At 40.0% G+C, this 18,075-nt stretch overlaps 1 protein-coding gene and 1 pseudogene across 4 annotated transcripts in view; both read right to left on the bottom strand.

Annotated features, from left to right (window-relative positions):
• Positions 1–18,075, bottom strand: part of COL14A1 (collagen type XIV alpha 1 chain) — a 237,272-nt gene that overhangs the window by 217,076 nt on the left and 2,121 nt on the right. For all 4 annotated transcript variants that reach the window (NM_001445065.1, XM_005662880.4, XM_021090550.2 and 1 more), the window contains 1 exon segment: positions 1,469–1,594. In NM_001445065.1, the coding sequence (NP_001431994.1) occupies positions 1,469–1,556 (88 nt within the window). In that variant the 5' untranslated portion in view covers positions 1,557–1,594.
• On the bottom strand, positions 5,945–6,996 carry LOC110260420 (protein limb expression 1 homolog pseudogene; annotated as a pseudogene).

The following is an 18,075-nucleotide window of genomic DNA, read 5'->3' on the forward strand; positions in this document are numbered from 1 at the left end:
GAGTTTATCTGCCCAACTGACCCTTATGTGTGGCAGAAAGTTGTTAGAGATATGGTCATTAATGCCAAGTGTTTTAGCACTATTTGAGTACGCAAAGAGTCAAGTCCCATTCCTTTCCAAACAAGTGGGCTCGGCTTTGAAGAAGCACAGTGTGATGGTTCTTGCATCTAATTTTTCTACAAGCTTAAATTCCAAGCCTTAGATATTCATACGCCTTAAACATGATCACATTTAGATATCCTTGCTCAGCTGATGAATGACTATTCCAGCACCAACATAGCCATTTCTGCAGGATTATCATAGGTATCTAGTAAGTTCACTTTGCATATTTACAAATGTCGTGCACTTATTTCAGAGGTTAGCATGCTTTTTCTGCAAAGTGCCAGATAATAAATATTCTAAGCTTTGTGGGCTATTCAGGGTCTATCACAACTACTCAACTGTGCCACGGCAGTGTGAAAGAAGCCAAAGACAATTTGTAAGCAAGTCAGCAAGGCTGTGTTCCAATAAAACTTTATTTCCAAAAGCAGGCAGTGGACCAGATTGGGCTCAATGGTGGTAGTTTGCTGACCTCTGACATACTTTATAAGAATTACGGGAAATCAAAGATAAAAGTGCCACTCCCGGTAATACAAATAGTTGACTTCAAAAACTAAGTTAAATTAAAACAAAGCTAGAAATCATTAGAAATGCTTTACACATACCAGCAGCATACCAGGAGCCTCTGTCAGGCCCTTGGTAACCTTAGACTATGTATGCAGTTTTTAAAGAAAGGAACAAAAATAAGGACCAAGGATAAAGTGGCAGAAATATTTTGCAGACACCCTTTTTAAGAAACAAGGCATTGGAGTTCCCATCATGGCGCAGCAGAAACAAATCTGACTAGGAATCATGAGATTGTGGGTTCAATCCCTGGCCTCACTCAGTGGGTTAAGGATCCATTGTTGCCATGACTTGTGGTGTAGGTTGCCGACACGGCTCAGATCTGGTGTTGCTGTGGCCAGCAGCTGCAGCTCCCATTAGATCCCTAGCCTGGAAACCTCCATATGCCTCAGGTAAGGCCCTAAAAAGCAAAGAGAAAAAAAAAAGAAACAAGGCATGATTAGGATACATACACACACATCTTATAGTTCCTTATTAACAAAACTGATTTTGCAAATTTGACTTTATTGATTAAATTTGCATGGATTTTTTTTTAGAAGCATATTAAAAACCAGCTGTTTAACCAATTGCCACAAAATGAATATGCTCAGTCACTGGTGAGGTCATAACACTCATCAAAGTTGTGGCACATTTCTACAAAGTAAACAGTTGGTAAAACTGAGTAAAAGCCAGCATATGACCCTGCCTAAACACAGCTGAACCACTGAAGCACTATTAGGGTACATAAAAAATAATAATAATAATAATCAGAACCAAGGTGGCTAGACTCCCAGACCCCAAGGATTTTCTTAAAGTTTTCCATTACCTTGACCCTGGACAATGGTGCAAAAGTAAGTAACTGCCAAAAAAGCTGGAAACAGCCAGTACTGCATCTTGCACTGAAAAATCTTCATTTTCTTTCCTGCTTTTCACATGGGACGTAAGAGCAGTCCTAGAAACAGAGAGCACAGGGATATTTTGAGAAGACTGAACATAAAGTATATGCACTCCTCAGGGACAGGCAAACAAGCCAACATGCATTAGTATTGCCAAGAATTCATTCATTCCTTAGGTCATTGTATATTTCACTCTAAAACAAACTGATAAAATAAAGATTTTTGAGAAGCTGTAAATGGAGAGCATGACTGGAAACATTTGGGTGAGAATTTCAAAAGGTACTTTGTGACTCTTTGGAAAGGCATAAATTGCACAGCTTCCCAAATGGATACATTACGATAGTTTACCTGAAATGAGCATTATAATCAGATAATTACAACTTCCCTGCCTGTCTTAAGTATAGATATATAGGATCTTTCTTCTGGTGCTCAAGGATCATTTGAAAAAAACTTTGTGCTGTTATGAAATCACTACTCAGCCTTCACTTTACTGGGCTGAAGTGCCCTTCATCTTTCCTTGTCATTTTTTTTCCTCCATATGCATGAATCGAAAGCTCTTCCAATATCCTCCTCTTCATTAGAATATCAGTGAAAGCAAAGCTACAAGAGAAAGAGAGAGAAATGAAAAAGAAGGGGGGGGGAGGGAGGAACGAGAGGGAGGGAAGATAGATGAAAATTTGCTATTAATTTAAAGGGTTAGTCTACAAATAGTTGACTACAATTCTATTACAAGCCACTACAGAGGATAAATTCTAAGGCCTTGACTCAGAGATTAAGACAGCTCAAAAGTTTTCTTCTACCAGGGTATTTTTTGAAGCAGTTCTGATTATAGTATTGATTTACAGATGAGGAAAAGGAGGCACAAAGTTTCCCCGGGGTCACATAGCTAGTGAGTTCAAGATCCAGGATTTCAGCCCACACAGACAATCAGACACGGTAGAAGTATCTTAGAAAAATGTTTCTAGAGTATCATGCTTCATACCACATTCTTTTCATTTCAAAATATCTTTTCTTGCTCTGATTACAAAACGAATGCATTTAATCAAAGAAAATTAGAAAATACAAGAAAGGGTGTTCCCGTCATGGATCAGCTGTAGTGAACACAACTAGTATCCATGAAGAGGAGGGTTCGATCCCTGGCCTAAATCAGTGCGTTAAGGATCTGGCATTGCCGTGAGCTGTGGTGTAGGTCACAGACTTGGCTTGGATCCCCAGGTGTCCTGGCAGTGGCGTAAGCTGGTAGCTGCAGCTCTCATTTGACCCCTGGCCTGCCATATGCCGAGTGTGGCCCTAAACAGAGAAAGACAGAAAAAGAAAGAGAGAGAGAAAGAAAGAGAGAAAGAAAGAGAGAGAGAGAAAGAGAGAAAGAGAGAGAGAGAGAAAGAAAGAGAGAGAGAAAGAGAGAAAGAAAGAGAGAGAAAGAGCTAGAGAGAAAAAGAGAGGAAGAAAGAGAGAGAAAGAGAGAGAGAGAGAAAGAAAGAAAGAAGGAAGGAAGGAAGGAAGGAAGGAAGGAAGGAAGGAAGGAAGGAAGGAAGGAAGGAAGAAACTAAGAAACTAGGAAAGAAGATAGAAGAAAGCACAGCAAAGTGTAGGGCCACACCCAGGCCAAATGGAAGTTCCCAGGCTAGGGGTTGAATCGGAGCTACAGCTGCCAGCCTACACCACAGCCACAGCAATGCCAGATCTGAGCCATGTCTGCAACCTACACCACAGGTCACGGCAATGCTGGATCCTTAATCCACTGATCAAGGCCAGGGATCGAATCCGCATCCTCATGGATACTAGTCAGATTCGTTTCTACTGTGCCCCGACGGGAACTTCCTATGATACTTTTCCACTGAGCCACAGTGGGACCTCTGTGCGAATATTTTCTGATGACAGTAAATAACCTGTTACAATACGTATAGCGATATCACAATTCATTCATTATCTAGTTTTATTTGGAAATTCAGATTGTTTTAAATTTCTCTAACATACATAACAGTGCAGTGACCATCCTTATTCACATCTCTGAAAACATGACTATTGATCTCCTTTGGCTAAATTCCCAATTGTGGATCTATTGGGTAAAACAAGAAGTGTGTTTGAAAAGTTTTTGAAATATAAGTACCTGGTGCCTTACACTGATTTCCACTTCCACCAGCATCTTATATAAAAATCACATCATTTCCATCACCACACATCACAATATATCCTGATTTCATAAGTAAAATATGATTATCACAATACCGTCTTTATTTTCTTCATAACCAGTAAAATATAACATTCTGTGTTTGTTAGCTATTTATATTTTTAATAAAATACCATTTTCTCATTGATTTGTAAAAACTCTTTATATATTATTAATTTTAACATATATTACGGTATTTTTCAAGTTTATTTTTTGTCTTTTAAGTCATCTGATTTGATCTCTCTCTCTCTCTCTCTCTTTTTTTTTTTTTTTTTTTTTTTTTAATGGCCCCACCCGCAGCATAGAGAAGTTAAACTGGAGTTGCAGCTGCTGGTCTGTGCCACAGCCACAGCAATGCCAGATCCTTTAACTCACTGAGCAAGGCTAGGGATCAAATTCACATCCTCAGGGATATTAATTGGGTCCTTAACCCACTAAGCCACAGTGGGAGCTCCTGATTTTACCTTTTTGTGATAGTTTCTGATTCAGTGCCATGGGTAAAATAGTTCTTTTCACCTCAAAGTATATTTCTGGTTATCTTAATTTCTTAGTTCCAGTTGTGAATGGGATCTGTGATTTTTATCTATTTTATAGTAGGCCACCATTCTGAACTCCACTCACTCCATATTTTTCGATTTAATCTCTTGCATTTTCCAGGTTAAGAATCACATCATGTGCAACCATTGTGTGTGTATTTCTGTGTGTGGTGTTTAATTACATAGGCCAGTAGTTTTAAAACCATTATTTCACAAGGACTGCCTCGAACATTTCATCACTTGGTATATTGCTAATAGTTAGATTCAGATATATTGTCTCCTTCTGCTAAAAAAAAACTTGACTTTTTTCTGGGTATCGTTTTTTCAATCAGGAATGGATGCTAAATCTTGCTTCTGTGATTTTTCATCTATTGAGATGCTCATATTTTTCATCATTACTTCTTAGTGTAATTAATTATTTTGATAATGTATAATATTAATCTATCCTTGAAAAACAGAAATAAATCCTACTTGCTCATGGAAATTATTGGGTTTTTTTTTAATTTAATATATAATGGTTTTGGTTTTCATCCAAGCAATTTTCAAATAGATGACAAAGTCATATTTCTTTAAAGAAGTTTCCAGGAGTTCCCAATGTGGCACAGTGGGTTAAGAATCTGACTGCAGCAGCTCAGGTTGCTGCAGAGGTATGGGTTCAATCTCTGGCTCAGGGAATGTGTTAAAAAGTAAAAAAGGAACCAGCATTTAATCCCTGGCCTGGGAACTTCCATAAACCATGGGTGTGGCCATTAAAAAATAAAATAAAGAAATAAAAAAGATTCAGTAACATTTAAGCTATTGATTGCTTATGTTTTTAAATAACACCAAAAACAGCAAAAACTCCTTTTCTCTAACTCCTAAGGGACTAATCAAATGCAATCCTTTATTGTTAAATTCTAACGATTTTTCAAAATGGTTTAAACTTTAAAACACCTATAATTTTCTTTGTTATAGATATAGCTGGTGGCCAAAAATTAAAACAAATCAATTCATTACCCACTTGCAAATTAAAAATGAGTAGACTTGATGGCAGGACTCAAAAACTGGATATTAATTCTTTTTGAGAAATAAGGGTGAGAGTATTGTTCTAGGTTATGTTTATCCCCAAATGGAAGAGTGTGGTTTAAAAACTATTACAGTGCTCTTTTATGCCACATTAAATGTATCTAGTATTTTTATATAATTACCACTTAAAGATCCAGATAAAATCCCTACTGTAGTTTTTGGCTATATCTAGTAGAAGATGAATTCTCTCTTAGTTTACAAAGCCTGGGGAGAGACTCTGACCCCTGCATGTTTTTGTGTTTTGTTTTGTTGTTTTCCTTTTTTTTTTTTTTTTTTTTTTTTTGGCGGGCACCTATGGCCTGTGGAAGTTTGCAGGCCAGTGATCAAACCCGTGCCACAGCAGGGGTCCAACCTGCTGCAGTGTCAACACCAGATCCTTAACCTGCTGCTCCACAAGGGAACTCCCCTTGCATGTTTTTTGAAGTAATCCATATCGCTTATTTAATCCAAGTATTCCTAGAATTGCTATCATGCTACTTTTTCCCAATTCTAGCTGGTGTTCTTTTGAGGGACACTCTATTGGTCCATTCTTTGAAACAATGTATATAATTTAGTGAGGCACATGTCAGTCAAGCTTAGGTTGGAGCCAGTCTTGGGAAATACTTTTTAAACAATCCTATTTCCATCTTCTCAGTCTGAAGAGATTAATGGGAAAACTGCACTGAGTCGGTATTGGGTCCTCCTATTCTCAGATTCTGCGAATAAAATGGGTAGGCGGATGAGTACAGCCTTCAGGTGGTAGCTATAGATGCTAAGACCTCTGATGACCTATTTCAGTGAGCTTCCTAATGTTAGAATCTGGACCTGGTGCCTTGCTACCAATACCACCCAGGGCCCTGAGGTTCAGCTGATCATCATTGGGTGAGGAAGGGTCAAGGCCACTGCAGATCTGAGTCAAGACTAAGCTCATGATTTCTTTTTTTTTTTTTTTTCCTTTGTAAAATCAGTTACCCCGCTTTCTTGGCTTCCTCTAACTCCCCCAAGGCCATTTGTTGCTCTTGCTCCTTCATGATCTGGTCCAGGGTCAGGTGGCCATTCCTCTCTTCATCCAGGGAATACTGGAGATAGTAGGATATGACTTCCTGTTGGGAATCTTTTGTTGCACAAAGGGCTTTTAGGCTTCCTTTCCAGTGGAATATTTGGGAAATGGTCATCAGTTCTTGAAATTCAAAACATGGTTGTCCCCATGTTTAACTAATTCTCAATTATCTGATGTGGATGCTGGGGTCATCGCATTTAGATGCATCTGATGCAGGCAGCAGTTTCCTGAACACTTCTCATAATGCATTCCTTAGAGATCCTTCAGAAACACAGCTCACCCAAGGAGTTGACTGGGACCCTTTAGCGGCATCCCATCAGACCTTAGGTCTACTTAAGTGGCAACGGTATCTCCCTTGGGAGGGTCACAAAACCCACAAAGGAAGGTCTAGGAGATGGCATGGACTTGTAGACCCCCATAGCATCACCTGGAAATGCAGCTCTTTGCTGCTGCTTGCTTTTCCAAAGTTTCTGTAAAATTGACACAACATTCAAGTCTCTGGGGATTGGAGCCAGGTCTCTGTGAGGCAAGACCTGAGCAATGATGTGTCTGAGGGAATCCAAGGCTCTGTCCATCTGCAGTGGAAGCCTCTTGCAGAGAGTGCTCCCAGGCCTGAATTCTTGCAGTCCCAGACTGAGTCTGTGCAGCTCACTGGCGCACTGGATTACCAAAGAATCCCTTTAACATTTGCCAATCAGACATTTTCCAGAGTCTAAAGGGTCCTCAGGGAACCCTTCTCCCAGCCTAATTTATCTTTGTTGTATCTGCATATTATTTTTTTTAATATCATGTCAACATCATACAGCTGATTTTTTGGATTTATGCTAACAACCAAAATCGACTAAGAGTATTCTTTTCTTAAAAGGCTTGGTGTCAAGATTATTCTAGCTTCGTTAAAAAATGTTGGAAAGCTTTCCATATTTTCATTGTTTTGTAATAGTTTAAGTAGCATGAGAATGATCTACTTTATGAAAGTCTATAAATGATTTGACTGAGAAAATCATATGGGCATTTTTCCTTTTCGATGCTAATTCCTACACAACTTTAAATACATGCTTTGTTTTATGTGTAGATCTACTTAGCTTTTATACTTCTTGGTTCTAGTTTGGATATATTCCCGTAAAGTTATCTTTTAATTTTTATTTTCAAATTTATTAGCACAGAGTTGTATGATCTCTTAACACAACTTTTCTTGTTATAGATCCATTATCAGTATTAAATTGATGTGTTTCTAAATTTTTCTTTTCTCACCAAAATAGATAAGCTATATATTTGTCCAGTTTATAATTTTTTTTTTTCCTTTTTGGCTGCCCCACAGCGTATGGAGCTTCCAGGCCAGGGATCAGATCAGAGCCACAGTTGTGACCTACACCACAGGGGTGGCAATGCCAGATCCTTAACCCACTGTGCCCAGCCAGGGATCAAACCTTCATCCCAGAGACGCCACCGATCCCATTGTGCCATAGCAGGAACTCTCAGATTGTAATTTTTTTATAAGATTTTTTACTTGTCAATATTAATTTTTATATATAATTTATTTAGTTCTCTACTTATCTTTGCTTTTCTGCTCTTATTATTACATTTTTGCTGTTATTTTTGTTTATTTAGTCCTTAAGGTACTATTCTTTATTTAAGGCTATACATTTTTCGTTGAATATGCTTTGGCAGCATCACACAAGCTTTAATTTCTTTCTTTCTTTCTTTTTTTGTCTTTTGTCATTTAAGGGCAGCACCTGCGGCATATGGAGGTTCCCAGGCTAGGGGTCTAATTGGAGCTGTTATTGCCGGCCTATGCCAGAGCCACAGCAATGCAGGATCCAAGCCACGTCTTTGACCTACAACACAGCTCACAGCAACGCCGGATCTTTAACGCACTGAGTGAGGCCAGGGATCGAACCCGCAACCTCATGGTTCCTAGTCTGATTCGTTTCCAATGCTCCATGACGGGAATGCCTTTAATTTCTTTTTTTAACCTGAGTTATTTCAATTAAAGAAGCAAAGCATAATTCTATGAACCTTCAAAAAAATATGATTCATGCACTTAAACTTCTGATATTCTGATTTTATTCCAGAGTAACACAGTATATCCAGGGGAATAAATTAATTATATTCCTACAAGCAATCATTCATAAAAAAAGTTTTGACAACCACTTTTTTATAATATCCAATGGCAGTCTAGTATGCAACTCTTTTGTGTTGTCAATTAAAGGAAGATCCACATGCTTTGATAATCATATAAATAATAAAGTTAAGATCTTATAATAAAAATTAAAGAATTTACTCATTTGTATTTAGACATCCAAAAAAATACCTCCCCCAACCAGCCTACTGTATTTCCAAAATGCTAATTACTAAAGAATATTTTCTTAAATTAAGACATTCACCGGAGTTCTGTCATGGCTCAGTGGTTAAGGAATCCGACTAGGAACCATGAGGTTGCAGGTTCGATCCCTGGACTTGCTCAGTGGGTTAAGGATCCAGTGTTGCCGTGAGCTGTGGTGTAGGTCACAGACGCCACTTGGATCCCGCGTTATTGTGGCTCTGGTGTAGGCCAGCAGCAACAGCTCCGATTCAACCCCTAGCCTGGGAACCTCCATAAGCCGCGGGAGCAGCCCTGGAAAAGGCAAAACAAAACAAAACAAAACAAACAAACAAAAAGACATTCACATACTGGAAGCCCCTGAAATTTCCAATGGAATAGGCAATACATTTAGTGACTACTTTATATATAACATATATGGCCTTTTAAACTGGATTAATGTATTACTAATTTGCTACAGATTAGTAAACCAACTATTTGTCAGAGCACAGAGGAAACAGGAAAAATGGTGAGTGACTTTAGATGAAATACAGGCAGAAAGGCCTTGAGGGATCTCTAGAACCCTGATTTGACCAAGGCAAGGAGAATGAAATTAGGTGGGTTATGGAAAGGGATGTTAACTCTTTCCTAGACAGAAAGCTCGAGTAGAGGGACTTGAAAAGATGCAGAAGTAGGTGCCAGCGCATCACAACGAGAATCATGACACCCAAGGAAAAGTACAGCAGTAGGATCACTCTCTCAATTCCAAACATTCTTTCTAAGATTTTGTAACCCAAACATCATAACCACAGGTTTCAACCAGAACAAGGCAGAGAGAAAAAGACGTTAAGGAAACAATTTGTCTTTTTGGCAGGCCCTTTAAGGTCAGGGACTTTTATCAGATACCACATGGTACTATGTTAACATGGGAGAGAAAGTCCTTTTACAAGCCCCAGTCCAGTTGTCTTTCTCTTTTCTCATCAAAGCACTGCAGTGCCTGCGTCCATGGTTTCTGAAGCAATACTGAACATGCCACATTAGAAGTTAATCTGCATTTCATATAATTTAAATAAATTAGTGCTATCCTAGTCTTGCATCTTTTTTTTTCGAAAACTGAGTATTATTTATACGCAAAAAAGTTGTAGCCATAGCTTATCTTTAAATTCTTCCTTTTTTGTTGTTTATTTTAAATTAGGATGAGTAATACCATATTGGGAGAAGTGGAATTTTAGTTTTCCCAAGGTTTTTTTTGCCAAGTCTCATTTTTGGACAGTAAAATAGGGGAAAGAAAAAAAATCCCCATTCCTATTAAAAGATATTTTAACATTTACCAAAATGCCAAAGCTTAACTTGTTGAAACTTTGCCTAAAAGTCTGCACGCACACACACACATACACACAAACTTCTGCCTTAATTTTATTTTTTTTACTTTTTTTTTTTTTGGTTGAAAATCATCATGTTAGAAATGGCTATTAAGCTCTAAATTCAGAAGATATAACCCAATTTAGGGAAAGTTGGTAATGTTTAACACAAGTTTTCTCAAAACACTATCATGATTTTGTAATCAGAAACTTAAAACTATCCCCATTAGGACTAATTGGCCCTTCCTCCACTTCATATGTTTGTTTTATCTAATCTCATTTATATAATTAAATTTAACAAGGAGTAAGGCCTTTGCACAAGCCAGTTTTATCAAAATTCTTTTAAATATTTATCCTAAAGTTTTTGTAAACTACTCATATAAACACACACATAGACTTAACCCACATATATATCCAAACCTTGGATGATGTGTTATTCAATCATTGCTGACATACAAAAACCCATAAACTTAAAATTGTTGCTAGCCATCTGGCATAGCAGGCCATGAGAGAGATTGCTATTTGTAGTATCAGAATTTTCATTCCAGCAATCACTATTGAGAGTCATACTATAAAACCAAAGCTCTCTATTCTAAGGAAGAAGCAAAATTTCATACTATGCGATCCTTGCTTTCAGTCAGCTTACTTACAATTTTAGAAAAAAAAAAAAAGACTGCAATCAAATATATTGCAAAGCTAAATGAAATAATTATGAAATAAAACAAAGAGGTAGTAGACAGTAGAGGTATGAACAGAAAACTAAGAGTTAGGAAGACAGATCTACCAGTAATTTGCTAGGGTCTCGACTAACTAGTTTAACCACTCTGACTTGGTTCCTTTTCTTTTTTGTTTACCCCACCCGCCCCATCTCCTTCTCCTTCTGCAGTATATGGAAGTTCCCAGGCTAGGGATCTCAAATTGAGGCCTAGACCACAGTCACAGCAACGCCAGATCCCAGCCACATCTGCAACCTACACTGTAGCTTGCAGCAACACCAGATCCGTAACCCACTGAGTGAGGCCAAGAATCAAACTTGCATTTTCATGGACAGTAGGTTGGGTTCTTAACCCACTGAGGCACAAGGGGAAGTACTGACTTGGTTTCTTTATCAGTAAAATGTGCAACTTAATACCCACCTTGCAGGATGATCATGATAATGTAAGGATAATGTAATGTACTTAGGAACACAGGCAGCTCTCAAAAAGTTCTAGCTAGTAGTATGTTGGCAACAGGTTAAAAGAACACAAAGGAAAATGGAGCGATAATCAATGAATTTGCTACTTGGGTAGACATTAAAAAGGAGGAAAGGACTCAAGAAGTCTTTATCCTGGAGTTCCCATTGTGGCTCAGCAAGTTATGAATTTGACTAGTATCCATGAAGATGTGGGTTCAATCCCTTTCCTTCCTCAGTGGGTTAAGGGTCCAGTGTTGTTGTGAGCTGTGGTACAGGTTGCAAACGTGGCTCAGATCCCTAGTTGCTGTGGCTGTGGTGTAGGCCAGCAGCTACAGCTCCAATTTGAGCCCTAGCCTGGGGACCTCCATATACCACAGGTGTGGCCCTAAAAAGCAAAAAACAAACAAAATGGAAGAATTCTTTATCTTCGCCACATTATGGAGGTAGTGGGACTCACTTGGTATAAATAAAGGTTTAGGCAAAAATGGATGATCCACGAGTTTCCTGGTGGCTCAGCAGGTTAAGGATCTGGCATTGCACTGCTGTGGCTCTAGTCACTTCTATGGCATGGATCTGACCTCTGGCCTGGAAACTTCCACATGCTTCTGCAGGCATGGCCAAAAAAAAAAAAAAAAAAAAGGAAGATCCAGATAATGACACGACACAGGCACAACTATTTTGCATGGGTGAATTACTTTAAACTTTTCTAAACACATTCCTAACTTTTTTTTTTTTAATCGTTCTCCAGATGACAACTCTGTACAGGTTCAAAATACTCAACCATATGAAGACGTGGGAGATTTGACCTAAGAGCAATTCAGAGACTTAGAAAAACACTTAGCAGTTCTAGATGACAAAGAAGATTTGAAGAAATGGGAACAATTAAGCATGTTTTAAGCCTAGGAAAAAATAAGAATTCGAGGCACATAATGGCTGTCTTCAAATATTTGAAGAGTTTTCATGTGGAAGCTAAAATAAGATTATTTTGTGCAGCTTCTGCAAATAAAACCTGAATCAGTGGACCAATCCACAGCGATGTGGATCTGGATATAAAAATTCTCTAACCATCCGAACAAGTTCTCTCTTACGAGAAGTTCTGAGGCAGGAGCTGGCTACGTTTTTACCCATGAGAAATGACACAAAAGGGATTCCTGGATTTGTGGGCAAGCGGAAGTGGACACAATGACCTTTAAGCCCAGCTCTACATTGTTGATATTTTAATATCCACTGTAAAAAATGAGACCTTTACAGACCATTGACAATCTAGGGCATAGAGATTTGCAGATAAGAAAGCAGAGAAAACAGGGGTAAAGTATTTGCCCATAAAGTAGATGTTGTTTAGAGTCCCTTATATCTTCTCTCTAAAGTACCCCCCACCTTCCTTACAGCCAGAATAATCCAAAGGGTTTTTTCAGGATCAGCTAACAAGATCTACTTAAAAAGAGGCCCTGGAGGAAGTCTGTGGGTACCGCTCTTTTCTGTTAGCATCAGGTTGTAGTAGACAGCAAGTCTAAGTTAGAAATAAAGACCTAGTTTGGTTAGATTAGCTTGGTGAGTAGCCTTTCTGCACTCTGGGTAAACTCCCTGCTGTGCAAGGCACTGTGATTCGAAACCACTTGCGGAAAGCCTCAGTCTTATTAGCATAGAGTGTCAAAGGGTGGAAGAGTTCTGGAAAGCCAGAGCCTGGAAATTGGGAAGGGGGTGCAACCAAAAAGCCAGAGCCACAAGGAGGGGAAGTCAAATCTGCATAAAAAGTCCCCTCTGGACAATAAAGCGTCCATTAATCACGAAAACAGTCATGAGTGAGTAAGCACTTAATAACAGAGTTTCCAAATACAGGAAGCAAAAACTGATAGAACCAAAGAAGGAGATAGTAAAGTTAAAGTTGTTAACATTCCTCTCAGGCATTGATGGAGCAATTAGACAGACGAACAGTGAGGATCCAGAAGATGTGAACAATTCCAGGACCAGGAACTGGTATTGATTGAACACTGTATCCAATAACAGTAGAATGCACTTTTAAGGAAATGCTTATAAAATAGGCCATCTTCTGGGCCTAAAATGAGATGCCATAAATTTCAAAAGACTCACACTATGCAGAGTATATTTTCTGAGGACACCAGAAGTCAATTAGAAATCAATAAAAATAAAATATCTTTGCAAATTCAAAATATTTGGAAATTAAACAACATGCCTCTAATTAAACCAGGGGTCAAAGGAGAAATCACAATGGAAATTTTAAAAATAATTGGAAGGGAATAAAAGTAAAAAGGCAAAACATGGAAATTTATGGGATGCAACTAAAGAATTGGAAAAAATACATAGGTTAAAATGTTTATATAGAGAAAGAAAAAGATTTAAAAATCAATGATCTACTATTCCATACTTATGAAGAAGCCAAAAAAAGAAGAGCAAATTAAATCCTAATTAAATTGGAAAAAAGGGATTAATAAGGCATAAAACCCCAAAATATATAAAGCTAGGAGTTCCCATTGTGGCTCAGCGGAAATGAGCCCGACTAGTATCCATGAGGATGTGGGTTTGATCCCTGGCCTCCCTCAGTGGGTTAAGAATCCTGCATCGCCCTGAGCTGTGGTGCAGGTTGAAGATGCAGCTTGGATCCCACATTGCTGTGGCTTAGGCCAGCAGCTTCAGCTCTGAGTCATCCCCTAGCCAGAGAACTTCCATATGCCGCAGGTGCAGCCCTAAAATAGCATTAATATAGTGAAAACTAACAAAGCCAAGATTTGCTTTTTTATGGTTTTGTGGGGTTTTTGGCCATGCTGGCTATATGCAGAAACTCTGGGGCTAGGGATTGAATCTGTATCAAAATTGCAACCCGAGCCAAAGCAGTGACAACGCCAGATTCTTAACCCACTGTACCACCAGGAAACTCCAAATGTTGCTTCTTTAAAACATTAATAAAATTGAAAAAATCTTCAGAAAGAGTGATTATTCTCCACTGGATTACAACTGTCCATTATTCCATTGGAACTCTCCAACTAACTTCAAATTAACTACTTTTACTTTCTGTGTCTTGGGTCTTATAAGACTTCTAGAGGGGCACTTTAGCTTATAATCTAAAAGGTTCAAAGGGCATAACAGTCAATCAATAAATACTGATTGTTTTAATGATCAATGATTGAATGACCAGGCCTGATGTGTAGAGTTCACAGCAGATGCCCTGCACAATTTGCAGCTGGCCTAGGGTGAGTAAGCTTGAAAGGAGCAGACACTCTCTCCAACTTGTAGGCAAAACTGTTGTCCAGAGGAAAAGAGCTGTTTTCTCCTCTGAATGTCATAGGATTGCCCAGAGGGACCTTTTTCTAATTCACAGAAAGACCCTATATAGGATCACAGCAGCCTAGTGAATGGCTCAAATGCAAGGGATGTGACTGCAAAATAGCCTCAGAAATGTAGCTGCTCAAACAGTCTTAGACACACTAGGTTGCTGTAAGTCATACAAGATAGAAGGCACAGCCATCCCCAAAGTATGGCAAACTGGAGTGACAGCTCCTTGACTTAGGAATGTCACCTGGCTTTTTTTTTTTTTTTTTTTTTTTTTTTAAGGACTGACATAGCTTCTTGGTCAAAGAAATGGGAGTTTCTGGGGTTCCTGCTGTGGCACAATATGATTAGCACAGGTTCAATCGCTGTCTCGGCACAGTGGGTTAAGGGTCTGGCATTGTTGCAGGTGCAGCTTAGGTCACAATTTCACCTGGGATCAACTCTATATGCCATGGGGTGGCAGAAGGAAGGAAGGAAGAAAGAAAGAAAGAAAGAAAGAGAGAGAGAGGGAGAGAGAAAGGAAGGAAGAAGGAAGAAAGGGGGAAGGAAGGAAAGAAAGAAAGGAGGGAGGGAGGAAAGAGAGAGAGAGAGAAAGGAAGGGAGAGAAAGAAAAAATAGAGGAAGAAGGAATGAAAAGAAGTAGAAGGTGCTTGTAACTAAACTCTATATCTACCAGCAGCATAAAGGGTAGCTGCACCTCTAAGTGCAGACATCTCATCCTTTAGGAAGGCTTTCCTGATCTTCTAAGTTTGGGTCAGATGCTCCTCCTATGGTTCTTACAGGAGTAATTGTTATTTTTCATTCTATACCCACAGTAGAATATCATTTTTCAATATAAATTTAGTGTGCTCCTCTTTGCAAAAGCAGACACAAAATCATCCAGGAACAGACCTTTATCCAATAAGATTCCCTGAGTACCTCTAGATAGAGACATATTCTATGACACTTGGATAAACTCAGCAAAGCCTGGCCTCCATCTGGACCAATTTCTATAAACAACTCAGGTCATTTCTGGGAGTAAAAAGACCAAACACTGCCCAGCACAATTAAAAGTCAGGGACCTTTGCCAGGTGAGCTCCAACAAAGGTCCATTGGCAGAAAAGTTCATCAAGAACATTGATTTTTAAAAAATCACCTTGAAGAAAGAGGGACTCTAGATCCTAAGCCCTGACTTACATAGATACTCCATTCTCAGAATTTCCCACAGCCATTTCTAGCTACAATCTCCTCAAAAAATGGAGCAAAGAGAGAAGAGGAAAAGTGGGAAGAAGAAAAAAATATGGAAAGAAGGAAAAAGAAGCAGGAGACAAGAGTACCTAGTTTTGTCTTTCAGGCTCTGCATTAAGTCATTTTAGGCCTTAAAGCAACACTATAGTGAGTTCCCGTTGTGACTCAGTGGTTTAGGAACCCAACTAGTATCCATGAGGATGTGGGTTCAATCCCTGGCCTTGATTAGTGGGCTAAGGATCTGGTGTGTCTGCGAGCTGTGAAGTAGGTCACAGGTCAGATGCGGTGTTGCTATGGCTGTGGTGTAGGCTGGCTGCTGCAGCTCCAATTTGACCCCTGGCCTGGGAGCTTCCATATGCCACAGGTGGGCCCTAAAAAGAAGAAGAAGAAGAAAACCTATAGGGTAGCTATTGTTATCCTTGTTTTTTAGATGAGAAAACCAAAGCTCAGGGCAGTTAAGGGATATATCCAGGTATCCAGGGCACAGAACAAGCACGTTTAGATTTCACCTGTATCTCTGCCTTCCATCCTCTGTTCCAGCTCCCAGATTTGTAGGGCCTCCCTTGACTTCCTCCATTTCTGGTCACACACCCCTCCCCACCACCCCCAACCCCACCAAAGAAGCTGATGGAGAAAGCCTGGCATGGGGTCTGGGTTCAAATCTCATGCAGACTTTTCTTAAGCAAGTCACCGTCACTTGCTGGCTTTGTGACCCTGAAGCTCAGTGATCTGAGCTCTAAAAGAAGGCTATTTACTTCTGAAAGTAACTGGGGGAGTTCCCATCGTGGCTCAGTGGTTACTGAACCCAACTAGCATCCATGAGGATATAGGTTCAATCCCTGGCCTCACTCAGTGGGTTAGGGATCCATCGTTGCCGTGAGCTGTGGCATAGGTCACAGATGTAGCTTGGATCCCACGTGGCTGTGGCTGTGGCTCTGGCACAGACCAGAGGCTACCGCTCTGATTGGACCCTTAGCCTGGGAACCTCCATATGCCATGAGTGCGGCCCTAAAAAGACAAAAAGACCAAAAAACAACCAACCAACCAAACAAACAAAAAAGCGAACCCAACTAGCATCCATGAAAGTAATTGGGAGACTTAAACATGTTACTGAAAGCAAAAAGGGCAGGTACCCAAAAGGGACTGGAAACATATGCCAGCACTTCCTGTACCATATTGCAATCCTCCCGCGAGAACAGGAGGAGGCTTGGTCTTCACAGGGCTTATTCTACACAGAAGAGGAATCGGAGCCCTGGCTTCCAGTTAGTTATAGAAGAAACAAGAGGAGAGTGTGTGCCTGACGTCAAGCACTATTGGGGCAAATCTGTGCAGGAGGAAGTTTGGCTTCTTGTCTCCCCTCCCTCACCCCTCCCTGGTCCCTCTGTTCCCCCGGGGTCATTTACCATTTGTTCTCTACACACTGTCATAAGATAATTTGTTGCTTAAACACCACCACCTCAGCCAGCAGCGATTCAGGCGGGAATGAAAGGAAATGGGGTTGCACTCTGACAGGCCAGGAAAACAGCAGTCATTTGACTGAGTTTGGATAAAAATGTCAGCAAATGTGGCTCTGAAGTCACATAACTGCAAAGACCGTCAGCTTAAAACAGGCAACAGATGACACTAAGAAGTATTTAAGAGTCAAAGGGAATGCACCCCAAGAAACCTTTGAGGGGGGCGCTGGGGCTTGTCCCCATGCTCCTGAAATCCTACCAATTTGTTCAACCCATTCCCTAAGGCCAGCCCCGGCTGATTGCAAAAACCAAGACATGCGTGAAAGGCCCCTAGAGTTCTCTGAAATCCACAGCTGGACTGTTAGCAGCAGGCTAAGTGCCAAAGGACTCCTCCCATCAAGCCTAGAGTCTGGGACCTGCCCAAAACTGCTCCAGGAATTCTGATGGGTTCCAAGGAATCCTAACCAGGGAATAACTGAGAGGCCTCACCAGTGTGGTTCTTTTCCTTTCAAAGGGACCCCCAGGAGGTCAGGGATGCAGTGGAGGTTCAGGTCTATCCTGGCTCAGGGCTCCCTAGGCAGAAGGAGGCGATGCCCAGGGCTTGGTGAGATTGTAGATTGTACATAATGGATAAACCTTGCAAACATTTTGCTGAGTGAAAGAAGCCAGTCACAAAGGACCACACACATATTTTAGGCTTCCATTTATATGAAATGTCAGGGAAAGCAGATTAGTGGTTGCCAAGGGTGTTGTGAGGGGGTGTGGTGGTGGGGAAGAGATGGGGAGTTACTGCTAGTAGGTACAGAATTTTTTTTTTCCCGAGTGGTAAAAATGTTCTAAACTTGATTGTGGTGATGATTGAACAACTCTGTGAATATGCTAAAAACTGCTGAATTGCACATGTGTGTGTATATGAATTATATC

Source organism: Sus scrofa, chromosome 4, assembly GCF_054392235.1.
Source record: "Sus scrofa isolate SSC_HxYL_T2T_F1_AM1 chromosome 4, Sscrofa_HxYL_maternal_Yorkshire_Landrace_v2.0, whole genome shotgun sequence".
Lineage (NCBI taxonomy): Eukaryota > Metazoa > Chordata > Mammalia > Artiodactyla > Suidae > Sus > Sus scrofa.